At 48.2% G+C, this 13,509-nt stretch overlaps 1 protein-coding gene across 1 annotated transcript; it reads left to right on the forward strand.

The window, feature by feature from the left end:
• The first annotated feature begins 3,837 nt into the window (after positions 1-3,837).
• LOC119299810 (rubredoxin-like) lies at positions 3,838-4,807 on the forward strand. The gene has a single exon (XM_037576955.1). It carries the CDS (start codon positions 3,929-3,931, stop codon positions 4,547-4,549), a length of 621 nt encoding a protein of 206 aa, XP_037432852.1. The 5' UTR covers positions 3,838-3,928; the 3' UTR covers positions 4,550-4,807.
• The last annotated feature ends 8,702 nt before the right edge of the window (positions 4,808-13,509 follow it).

The following is a 13,509-nucleotide window of genomic DNA, read 5'->3' on the forward strand; positions in this document are numbered from 1 at the left end:
CCCCCCCAAACTAGCAAGAATCCATGGAGGATTTGAGAGATAGCAAGCTCGAAGAAGGTCAAAAATGGGGGAAGAATACGAGCTCAGAGGATAAGGTTCCTTGGGGAAGAAGACCCCCTTTTATAGGTGGGAAAAAATCCAATCGTTATGCTCACAGCCCGCACAGAGCGGTACTACCGTTAGGGCGGCGGAAGCCCTTTGAAAAACAACAGCGAGGAGGCAAAAGGCCAGTAGAACCGCTGGAGTGATACTACCGCTCGTCCTCATGGTACTACCGCTAGGGGTAGCGGTACTACCGCTAAGGGTAGTGGTACTACTGCTTGCGAGCGGTACTAAAAAATACATCCGTGCCTACCACCGCTGGACTTAAAATGAGATTTTGGTCCGGAGCGGAAGTAGCCATGGTAGTAGCCGCGGTAGTACCGCTCTGGAGCGTTAGTAAGAAATTACATCCGCTCCAAGCGGTAGTAGCTGCGGTAGTACCTCCGCAACCTTTTAAGGAGACCAAAATAGCCACAACTTCTGTAAACGAACTCTGAATTCAACGAAACCAAGTTTGTTGGAAAGCTAACGAGATGGGCTAACACAATCTTGATAGAAATAACACTAAGAAGTAAATGATAAAAGTCCCATAAGAAAATGGTGAGAACCCTTCCTCGAATAAGACCGATAAAACCTCCAACACCGAAAACGCAATAGAGGAAGCATATGAACTCCGTTTTCGATGTACTAGAGCTTGTGACGAAGATAACCACAAGCTCTAAAACCTCAAACAGAGAAAGTACAAATAAGAATCAAGAAATAGGATGCAAGGATGCAATGGTTTGATCTCTCGATGAACGATACGATCAAGCTACTCACTTGAGAGCCCCCTTGATAGTACGACTATCGATCCTATAACCCAGTCTTCAAACTATCACCACGAGACTGGTAAAATAGAAAACCTATAAAGGTAAAACATTTGCCTTGCATGAAGGCCACTTGAGCTAGATGATGATGATCTTGGCTCCTTCAAGTTGGACCACCTTTCGTGATTGCGTTGGCTCGATGAAGGCTAGTTGATTGCTCCCCCATACTCCAGTATGGGTGAGTCAATCTTCGGCACACCTTCGCAAGTCCATTGTCACCACAATGGACGGCAAGCTACAAGCATGATTTCTTCGTGATGCCCCTCTTAAACTTGCACAACACAACCTTGATTTGATGTCATTCTCCATGGGTTGTATGTGATCTTCCTCTTGACACAAGCCCATGGAAGCAAACCTAACCCCACATAGAACTCTCACAAAGACCATGGGTTAGTACACAAAGCGCAATGGACAATGCTTACCAAACCGTGAGATCACTTGATCCCACTCGATCTATCTTCTATGCTTTGTGTGGAATTTTCTCTCTTCATAAAGATGGTGTCTTGAAGATACACATGAATGTTCACACAATCTTCTTCTTCAAGACATGCTAGCAATTAGCTCAACACCCACTAGACCAATCTTTGGATAGATCCTTGGATACCACATTGGTCTACACATAAACTCCTTGAAACCAACAAATGAACTCAAGCCTATGGATAAATCCTACGAATATAAATCAACGCAACCATTAGTCCATAGAGACTGTCATCAATTACCAAAACCAAATATGGGGGCACCGCATGTTCTTTCATCCTCCATCTTCCATGGCATAGGCTCCCCATCATAAAAGGATGAACGAGTCTCTGGGGTCTTGAAACTTGCAGCTAAACTCATACCTTTAAACCTTGCCTCATACTCAAAATTTTGCATTTCCTTTTTGCAGCGTAGCCTAATGCTTTTTCCTTTGACCAAAAACACTTATGTTGACGTGCACCACATGTGCGTACATACTAGTATATTTAATTTAATATCAAGAGGCCTAAAAAGGCCAAGTGGTGGAAGGAGAATTGGGCCACCAAGGTCCATGTAGGGGTGACGCAGGCCGAATTGGACTTGGGGGAGGAATCCTCCTCCCCCTAGGGCCTACGCTGGCGCCCCCTCCTCCCCTCCCAACCTATATATACGCTGGCGCCTCCTACAGTTCTTCTAGTTCTAGTTCTAGTTGATCCTAGTTGACTAATTAGAACTTGACCTAGTTTCTCTAATCCTCATAATTAGAAGTCCACTGTGGTTCTAATCACCTCTCTCTAATTCTCCGGTGACAATTAGCTCTAGGCGGCGAAGCGCTGCCGAATCATGAAGACCGTATGCTTGCAACCAAGTAGAGAGGTCGTGCTTTCGATCTTCTGTTCGAGGGATCGTTCGAGAGGTCGTTCGAGGGCAGTTCGCGAGATCGTCATCATCAACGGTTCGAGTTTCCTTGTGTGTTTTGGCTTGTTTTGCTGCTTTCTATTGGTCTTTTTGGACGACTCGCCCTGTTGACTGCTTGTTCAAAATGTCCGCCCTACTGCAGCATTGGAGTCCTCTCGTTTAAGCTGGAAATCTCGACATCGTCTCCATGATCATCTCCATGACTCATGCTTTTGCCATCGCCCTAAGTCTTGCCCCTGCTCCATCTGCACTTCCTAGACCATAGCTTATTCTTCCTTGGATGTCATTTTGGTGGTTGTTGTGCCTTTTGGCCAGACCTTTGTGGTCTGTACTTGGCATGTGCCGGATTTTGAGTTGCTATCTCTAATGCCTGTATGTGGTTGACTTGTCGTGATGATTGCATTTATAAAGGTGGGCTCCAGGGGAAATACCCTTTGGTTCCTAGGTGTGTATACACCCAGAAATTGGAAAAAAATAGTAATTACAAAAAATTCAAAAAAAAGTTCATAAGTTTTCCTAGAATAAACTTGACCTTTTTTGCACTAGTATGTAATTTTCCGCCAACCAAAACCCAACATTGACTTCAGGGCGAAGAAAACAAAAAATTTGGTCAAAATAGTGTGAATAGTGTCTTGTATATAGCAATATTTTTTGTTTTATTTTTTTGCATGGAAGTCAACATTAGGTTTTGGTTGATGAAAAATTACATACTGGTGTAAAAGAAAGTCAAGTTTATTTCAAAAATACTTTTGAACATTTTTGTCTTTTCTTGTATTTTTTCCAATTCTTAGGGGTATATACACCTAGGGACCAAACATCCGCACCCTGAGGGTCAGTTTGGATGTACGGTGTGTTCGTATTTGGTCAACATCCTGTCTCCCCCTTCTCAGTTTTTAAGACTACCAATAGTGAGGGGTAACTTAGACTAGTAATATGCATATGTTAATAGTCTATGTTACTACCTCTATAGTGGGGAGTAACATATGTTGGTGTCATGCAACACTTAATTTATTAGCTTGTAGACTTATCTTATCTTGATATGTGTGATGTTACCCATAGTATGAGTAACTAGCTATGTTACTCAAATCATCTCTTTCATTAAATCATTGCCACATCAACAAATTTGCTGAGCTGGACTCTATGTTAATACTGAAGTTAGTCCTACTATGGGCAGTCTAAAAAAGAGGTCTGGACTTTTTTTAATACTATAAACGTACTATTTTTTTCAAACGGATGCCATGTTTATAATATAATTCTAAAATTTTAACCAGAGCCAAACACCTCAAAAATATTTGGAACCATAGTTTTTCAAGAATACCACAGTATCCTGAAAAACTTAAGAAAATACATGGCAAACAAACACACCCTTAGGGGTGTTTAATTTGAAATTCACGGGAATATTGGTCGGTTGGTCCAGCTTGTAACTTATTTCAGTCTAGCAATTTTGAGGGCAGTCCCGAAATGTTTCTCCAAAGTGCATGTGACGGGTCCAGCCCTGGTGCACACATACCTTATCCTCCCACTCCCCGCTTTGCCTTAGCATCAACACACCAAAGCATATCCTCCGGGATGGATTCCCTCCCCTCACCTCCATTACCTTGGACCGGAGAGAGAGAGGGGAAAGAGAAAATAAGGGGTTAGCTAAAATGGCAATGGCCACAGCAAGGCTAATCCACCCATGCATGGTGGTGTCCAAGAGCCCAAGAACGCCACCAGCACCCTTCCTCCTCCACACCAATAAGCCGCTGACCACCGCACTGAGCTCATCGTTTCACTTCACGCTCCACTCCGTCGACGTCTCCAAGGACGACAAGCCGCTGGACGCGGCGCTCGAGACCAAACAAGAAGATGCAACCGCCGCCGCCGCCGGCGACCTGGCGACGCCACTGCCGGGGGAGTTGGACGCGGAGGAGGACAGGCCGAAGCTTGACCCCCGCCGGTTTGAGGAGCAGTTCGCGGTGCTGAACACGGGGGTGCACGAGTGCCGGTCCTGCGGCTACCTGTACGACCAGGCGAAGGGAGACCCGTCCTACCCGGTGCCCTCGGGGCTGCCGTTCAACAAGCTGCCGGACGACTGGCGGTGCCCGACGTGCGGCGCGGCGCAGTCCTTCTTCGACAGCAAGAGCGTCGAGATCGCCGGGTTCGCGCAGAACCAGCAGTTCGGGCTCGGCGGCAACTCGCTCACATCTGGCCAGAAGACGCTACTCATCTACGGAAGCCTCCTTGTCGGCTTCGCCTTCTTCCTCTCCGGCTACTTCTTGCAATGATTACCGAGCTAGGCGCCATCCTTTGATCCATTCCAGGAGGCTTCTTGCAATTAGTGAAGAGGAGAAACTAAGTAAGGCTGTTACCGGGTTAATCTTGATAAGTACTGTACTAAATTTGTGTGTATAGATACCTATTGCTTCTGCTACCAAGCGCCCAGCGAGGGGCGATGTATAGCAGAGGGGAAATGGGACATTTGTTTTGAGGTGCTGGCTATAATTTTCGTGTGAATGCAGTTCGCGGACAAATTTGGACTAGAATTGCTTCGAGTGGTTAGGCCTGAATCCCCTCTCGCAAGGCCACTGTTGAATATTTGAGCATTTTTTCATAAAGTTTAATTCAGAAAAATGGTAAATAAAACATGATAATCAAAACACAGATGATAATCGAATCAAGAAACAGATTCATGGAACTAGTCTTGCAATCGAAAACCAAAAGAATAAATATCATATCCACATCGATTCTGCTAGTAAAAAGCAAACCCTAAAACAAACGGATAAAAAAGCATACAGATCAGGTCCCCGCGTCGCCCCCCGCTCGGGCGACTCCGATGGCTCTTCAACCCTAGCCGCCGCCGGGGCCTAGCCCATCTTTCTCCCCTCCTCCCGCCGCCGCCGGAGGCAGCCGCCGGCTTGCGCCCAGAGGCCGACGGCGGTGGCGGGGGCTCTTCCCCCCTTCCGCGTCTCAGGGGTGGCGGGGCCCCAACATGCGTGGAGGTGCGGCCGATCTAGAAGCGACGACGTTGGATTCGACGGCGGCGGCGGTCGGCCCTGCCTCGGACCACGGGCGGCTGCTGCGGTGGCGGGCCTGGATCAGGCGGCGGCGCGATGCGGTCTTCGGCGGCATGTCAATTGGCTTTAGATCGGCGGCGGCGTCGAGGGCCTGGTGGACTGCTTGGCAGCACCCATGGCAGATCTGTTCTGGCCGGTGTAGCCAGTAGTGGTGGTCATCTTCTTCGTCGGCGGTGGCCGGCCAGAAGCTTGGTGATTGGATTTCGAGATCCATCATCTAGTCTCGGCTGCGAGTTGGGGAGACATGGTTGCCGGTGAAAACCGAGCCGATGGTAGGCGATGGCGGCGTTCTACGTCGTTACCTTGATGAAGGCATCGCCCTGTAACTACTGTCGACCCACTCGTACTGCTCCGGAGGAAACCCTAGGATCTGGTCTTTCAGATCGGAAGATGGCGGCACTACGGTGTCGTTTCTTTCTTGGGAGCATCGTTTGTGGAGTAGCGTTGGAAGTCAGAGGCGGAAGGTGGAGCGGCTTCGTCTTGCATGGAGCTTCGGTGGAGATGTCAAGTCATGCCTGACCGACAGGTGCTATGCTTTGTCATGCCTGGTCGCCAGGTGCTACGCACGACAGATCTTCCAAGAACTTCAAGTTGTGTCGGCTGGTGGTACTTGGCAGCATGGCGCTGAGGTGTATCAATGGTGACCGCTGTTTGCGCGCAGGGAGGGGGTGCCGTTGGGCGCCGTGGTGGCGTCGACGATAGCTAGACCGAGCAAGGTTGATGCATTAGTACAATTCTGAAGATGGAGCGGTGGCAGTTGGCAGCGGCGGCCTCTGAGAGCACGCCGGATCAGTGTGTGCCCCAGCCCCGGCAAGTGGCTAGGTTGGGGTCTCAAGTCGTAGATGTTAGGCTTGGCTGCGATATCTGTTTGGTATTAGGCCCAGGCTATCTGCGCCCCTTCATCAACTGGATAGGTGTAGCGACAGTTTGTTGCTTAGACGGCGACTTTAGTCTTACTGTTGTATCACTTTGTAAAGTCTTGTGAAAATAATTAATAAAGTGACTGTATGCATCGTCCAGATGCAGAGAACGAGGGCCATCCTTCTTTTCTTAAAAAGAATACGGCGCAACAGAGGAGTGTTTGTTTCACAGCGTCATGTTGTGAAGAAGATCGTCAACGTCGGGAAGAAATCATTGTTGGGAAACTCGTCGTCCATTGCCACGGTGAAGAAAATTCAGCAGTTATACGGAGGCCCTCCCCAAAAATTGATCGCCACTCTCATGTAGCAGACCATAAAAGGTGGGATTTAGAAGGCCTACTATCTCACTCCTCGATGCACACCGAAAAGTAAGATGGGAGAACGTTAGGCGGCGCAAGGCTTGAAATCGGAAGGCACTCACGTTGGGAGAGACGAAGTAACATATTACTTCTATAAAGAATGGTGGAGTACCCATCTTCTTGGGCTCGTCGAGGGCGAAGAGAGCCTCCCAGCGTCCATTGTCAGGTGGCTTGCGGCCGGAGGCTCTAGGGGCCAGTGCGAGCCGTCCAATCTCCCCGGACGGCTCGTGCCCTAGCGACTCGACTCGTAGGTTGATGACGGGTGGATCGAGGGTGCGTGATCGCTACAGCCGGCCAGTAGGTTGACGACGTGTGAAGCGAGGGCACGCAATCGCTACAGTCGGCACATGTCCATGACGGGTGGACTAAGATCGTCATGCGGTGGATCCGCCTTCCTGGGTGATGGCCTAAAAGTGCACATGATTTAATTGTAGCTTTTTTAAAATAAGAGTATCGATCCACAGGGAGCACATGAAATGGTATTTTGTCTCTCATAGTGACTTATGAAATTGTACCTGCAAGTAATTGTAGACTCAAAGCAAAGTAAAGGCAGAGAATGAATATTGGTTTTGGTGAAGTGTGGACTTTGACTTTGAGTCAGTAATATAAACAGAAAAAATAGTAGAGAAAGTGACATGTGAACTGAAAGATGTGTAAGGCGTTCTCAGGGTGTCGGAAATTTTTATTAGTATGTTTCTAGCGCTATCTATACAACAACATAGTATTTATAATACCTAAATAGTTTATCCCCACTACTACATTGCTCTTGACATGCAAGCTATCCACCTCATTAATCTGCCACATCAGCTTTTTTTTCAATCAAATTATTAATAGACCGGCCTCTCATGCATTCACATCATCGTTTTCCCTGCTACTGAGGCTAGCGCACTTGATCAGTTGTGGACCTTAATGAAGGGCACGTCTTAATCTTTCTTAAAAAAATCTCTACAGTAAAGGCACCCACGAGTTGGAATTCCAAAGCACGGCCAAAGGCTGGCCTCCTCCGCTTCCCCTTCCTGTATAACTATCTTTGTTTCACGCCTTCTCCCCTTCAGTTCTCGACCCACTTCCTTTTCATATGTATATATGTTCACCTCATCTGCACATCGCTCCCTCGCCTCCTCTCACACCTGGTCATTGCCTCCTGATCATGATTCTTATGATTGATGACGCCTCAACCTGATTGTAGGGATGTCGGGGATCTTGCTCTCCTTTGAGCGTTGGCACTCGATGCCTGTAACACCCCGGGTGTCATGCTACAATAAACTCCTGTTAATGGTGCCATGTCATCATAATTAAAAATTGCTAATCCTCACGTTGTTCCAAACCGACCTCAAATTCAAATTTCAAATAACAAGTCAAATTCTTATTTCTTCAAACTGTCAAATAAAAATGTTCTAGGGTTTGAAAATATTCACTAAGTATTTAAGATGTAGGAACCAACCTTAAATGGATTTTTAAATTGCCCTAGGCATAATTTAATTGGACAAGCAACACTTATTATGCCCATTTAAATATAAACCTATTTTCAAACATTTCCAAATAACCTCAATTTTCTTGGACAACACCAAAATATCAGCAGGTAATTATGTGGCAAGTTTAGACTGTAACTAAAACCATTTAATATCTAAACTAAATACAAAACAATAGCTATAAAAGAAAACAGTAAACAGAATGTAAAATATAAAAAAACTAAGCTACTGGGCACTTGGCCCATCTGGCAAAATGGGCAGTGCAGCCCAGCCCAGCAAAACCCCCCAGTTCTCTCCTTCCTACTGCTCACAGGAGCGTGGTGGACACCTGTGCGTCGTCCATGGCGCGGCTACCGCACGCGTCGCCTATCCCGCATGCCGCCAAGCTGTATAAGACCCTCCCCACCCCGTACTCGAACCCTAGCTCCATTCCCCTCGCTCTCTCGCTCACCATCTTCGATTTGGACGCGCCCGATTACCCAACCGCCATGGTCGTCGTCTTAGCCATGGCCACCGTGGTCCCCGCCGGCTTGGAGCTTGTGCAGCAGCTCCATAGTGGTCGTCTGCATATTCTACTCTACCGGATCAAGGCCGGGGAGCATCATCCGCGACGCTCGCGCCTTCTTCCTCCGCCATGGCCGTCCAACGCCGTCGTTCGATCCGCATCATCCCGGCAACCTCCGGTCTCCCCGAGCTCTCCATCGGTCTCACAGTGAGCTCCTCTTTGGATTCCCCCGCTTTCCCCCCTTCCTCCCGTTGTTGTTTGCCGCCGTGCACCGTCGCCACCCCGGCTTGTGTGAGTTCGCGCTCACCGTGGCTGCACCCACCTCCACGCGTGCGCCCGCAAGCCCCTAGCAGCGCTCGTCTAGGCGTGATGCGCTTCCACGCGCGCCCGGGCCACGCCCCTGCGCCGCGCGCATCTGCCGCCGTTCGCTGGCGCGGTGCTGCGTCGGCGCCTGCCTGCTGCTCGCTGACCTCTGCTGCCCTCTGCTCCGCCGTAGCTGCTGCCTGACTGTTGCGCTGCCGTAGCCGCTACCGACGCCGCTGCCCTGCTCCCCAACGCGCGTCCGCGTGCTCCGGCCACGCCCGAGCCCCGTCCTACTCGCCGCCTACGCCTACTGCCGTGGCTGCCACGCCCGGCGCTGCTCCCGCTTGCCTGCACGTTATTGCAGCTGCGATACTGCTTGCTACGCCCGACCGCCCACGCTCGGCTCTTTCCATCGCTGCTCTGCCTATACTGCTAGGTACTGTAGCTGCTAGTTAGCTTTACTGATATTACACGGACTAGAACTCTAAACAGCCCCTAAACAGCGTTAAGACAAGTCCTAACATGGGTAAAAATAATAAGAACGTTAAGACAAGTCCTAAATGGGTAAAAATAATAAGAACGGAAAGTAGATGTAACAAGCTTCATTTTGTTCCATTGGACCTGCTTCAGATAATGCGTGAATTAATTCCTACAAAAATCACAAAGTTCAATGTTCTATTAATAGAAAAACTGAAAAACAGCTTTATTTTCATAGCTACTTTAAAGTTGTTGATGATCAAGCAAATGAACTCTAATATGGATGTAATTGATACTAACATGTAGATCACAGAAAAATGCTCAAAATTGATATAAGACACAAAATCATAGGAGGTACAGATCCATAGTTGTAGCCTTCTGAAAACAGCTAAAAGATGTTTAAAACTGACGAATTCTCAGACTTCGTAAAATTTCAGGGATTTTTAGAATATTGTTTAAACTTTAAAAATCATATAAAATTATACGTAGCTCGGATGAAAATGTTTTCTACATGAAAATTGCTCAGAAAGACGAGACGAATCCGAATACGCGGTCCGTTCGTCCGCCACATGTCCCTAGCATAGCGAACTTGCAACCGTCCTCCTCCGGTCCGTCTGTCAAAAACACCAAACACCGAGAATATTTTCTCGAATGTTTTCCCCCTTCGCCGGTATCACCTATCCCTGTGATAGATCACCCCTAGCACCGCATATTGCCATGTTACACTTTGTGATGCTTTGTTTACTTTGTATTTACTATTTCTTCCCCCTTCTTCTTCTTCGGTAGACCCTGAGACCGGCGCTGATGCCATCGAGTTCGACTACGTTGTTGACGACCCCTCCTTGCCAGAGCAACCAGGCAAGCCCCCCCCCTTTGATCAATCAGATATCTCCCACTCTCTTCTCTCTTATTCTTGCATTAGGTTTGCTACTGTTGTTGATTCGGTAGCTCCTATTAAGTTGCATAGCCTGTCATTGTTGCTAGAATTGTTGATACCTTTACCTGCTATCCTAATGCTTAGTATAGGATGCTAGTATTCCATCAGTGGCCCTTCATTCTTGTCCGTCTGCTATGCTATATTATCGGGTCATGGTCACTTCGGAAGGTGATCATGAGTATATACATACTACACTATTATACATGATACATGGTGGTGACTAAAGTCGGTTCGGCTCGTAGAGTGCCCACAAGTGATTCCGATGTGGGGGCTGAAAAGACAGGTGGCTTGTAACACCCTCGATGCAGCTATATCTCCCACGTGTCGAAGCACGACTTAGAGGCATAACCGCATTGAAAGCAATGTGACAAATGAGGTAATCTTCAGAACAACCCATATAATACATTAAGGAGAAAGATACATAGTTGGCTTACAATTGCCACTTCACACAATGCATGAATAAAGCATTACATCAACCAGATACAATCAAGGTCCGACTACGGAACCCAAAATAAAAAAAAGACTACCCCAAAAGCTACACAGATCCCCGATCGACCCCAACTGGGCTCCACTACTGATCAACTAGAACGAAACAACACAAAGGACAAGATCTTCATCGAGCTCCTCCTTGATCTTGGTTGCGCCACCTGCTCGGTAACATCGGCACCTGCAAACTGGTTTTGGAAGTAAACTGTGAGTCACGGGGACTCAGCAATCTCACACCCTCGCGATCAAGATTATTTAAGCTTATAGGAAGGGTAAAAGGTATGAGGTGGAGCTGCAGCAAGCGACTAGCATATATGGTGGCTAACATACGCAAAAAGAGAGCGAGAAGAGGAGGCAAAGCACGGTTGAACAACTATGATCAAGAAGTGATCCTAGAACAACCTACGTCAAGCATTACTCCAACACCGTGTTCACTTCCCGGACTCCGCCGGAAAGAGACCATCACGGCTACACACGCAGTTGATGTATTTGAATTAAGATAAACTTCAGGTTTTCTACAACCGAACATTAACAAATTCCCATCTGCCCATAACCGCGGGCACGACTTTCGAAAGTTCAAATCCCTGCAGGGTGTCCCAACTTAGCCCATCACAAGCTCTCACGGTCAATGAAGGATATTCCTTCTCCCAAGACAATCCGATCAGACTCGGCATCCCGGTTACAAGACATCCTCGAAAATGGTAAAACAAGTCCAGCAAAGCCGCCCGAATGTGCCGACAAATCTCGATAGGAGCTGCACATATCTCGTTCTCAGTGTTGGAAATATGCCCTAGAGGCAATAATAAAAGTGTTATTATTATATTTTCTTGTTCATGATAATTGTGTTTTATTCATGCTATAACTGTATTATCCGGAAATCGTAATACACGTGTGAATACATAGACCACAATATGTCCCTAGTGAGCCTCTAGTTGACTAGCTCGTTGTGATCAACAGATAGTCATGGTTTCCTGGCTATGGACATTGGATGTCGTTGATAACGGGATCACATCATTAGGAGAATGATGTGATGGACAAGACCCAATCCTAAGACTAGCACAAAAGATCGTGTAGTTCATTTGCTAGAGCTTTGCCAATGTCAAGTATCTCTTCCTTTGACCATGAGATCGTGTAACTCCTGGATACCGTAGGAGTGCTTTGGGTGTATCAAATGTCACAACGTAACTGGGTGACTATAAAGGTGCACTACAGGTATCTCCGAAAGTATCTATTGTTTTATGCGGATCGAGACTGGGATTTGTCACTCCGTGTAAACGGAGAGGTATCTCTGGGCCCACTCGGTAGGACATCATCATATGCGCAATGTGACCAAGGAGTTGATCACGGGATGATGTGTTACGGAACGAGTAAAGTGACTTTCCGGTAACAAGATTGAACAAGGTATCGGTATACCGACGATCGAATCTCGGGCAAGTAAAATACCGCTAGACAAAGGGAATTGTATACGGGATCGATTGAGTCCTTGACATCGTGGTTCATCCGATGAGATCATCGTGGAACATGTGGGAGCCAACATGGGTATCCAGATCCCGCTGTTGGTTATTGACCGGAGAACGTCTCGGTCATGTCTGCATGTCTCCCGAACCCGTAGGGTCTACACACTTAAGGTTCGATGACGCTAGGGTTATAAAGGAAGCTTGTATGTGGTTACCGAATGTTGTTCGGAGTCCCGGATGAGATCCCGGACATCACGAGGAGTTCCGGAATGGTCCGGAGGTAAAGATTTATATATAGGAAGTCCTGTTTCGGCCATCGGGACAAGTTTCGGGGTCATCGGTATTGTACCGGGACCACCGGAAGGGTCCCGGGGGCCCATCGGGTGGGGCCACCTGCCCCGGGGGGCCACATGGGCTGTAGGGGGTGCACCTTGGCCTACATGGGCCAAGGGCACCAGCCCCAAGAGGCCCATGCGCCTAGGGAACCCTAGAGGGAAGAGTCCTCAAAGGGGAAGGCACCTCCGAGGTGCCTTGGGGAGGATGGACTCCTCCCCCCTTCTTGGCCGCCGCACCAGATGCCATCTGGAGGCTGGCCGCCGCCCCTTGGGGTGGGAAACCCTAAAGGGGGCGCAGCCCTCCCCTTCCCCTATATATATGAGGCCTAGGGGCTGCCCATAACACGCGATTTGATCTCTCGTTGGTGCAGCCCTCCCCCTCTCCCTCCTCCTCCTCTCCCATGGTGCTTGGCGAAGCCCTGCGGGATTGCCACGCTCGTCCACCACCACCACGCCATTGTGCTGCTGCTGAATGGAGTCTTCCTCAACCTCTCCCTCTCTCCTTGCTGGATCAAGGCGTGGGAGACGTCACCGGGCTGTACGTGTGTTGAACGCGGAGGTGTTGTCCGTTCGGCACTTGATCATCGGTGATCTGAATCACGACAAGTACGACTCCATCAACCCCGTTCACTTGAACGCTTCCGCTTAGCGATCTACAAGGGTATGTAGATGCACTCTCTTTCTACTCGTTGCTGGTCTCTCCATAGATAGATCTTGGTGTTACGTAGGAAATTTTTTGAATTTCTGCTACGTTCCCCAACAGTGGCATCATGAGCTAGGTCTATTGCGTAGATTCTTTGCACGAGTAGAACACAAAGTAGTTGTGGGCGTTGATGTTGTTCAATATGCTTACCGTTACTAGTCCAATCTTGTTTCGACGGTATTGTGGGATGAAGCGGCCTGGACCGACCTTACACGTA

This window comes from Triticum dicoccoides, chromosome 5A (assembly GCF_002162155.2).
Source record: "Triticum dicoccoides isolate Atlit2015 ecotype Zavitan chromosome 5A, WEW_v2.0, whole genome shotgun sequence".
Lineage (NCBI taxonomy): Eukaryota > Viridiplantae > Streptophyta > Magnoliopsida > Poales > Poaceae > Triticum > Triticum dicoccoides.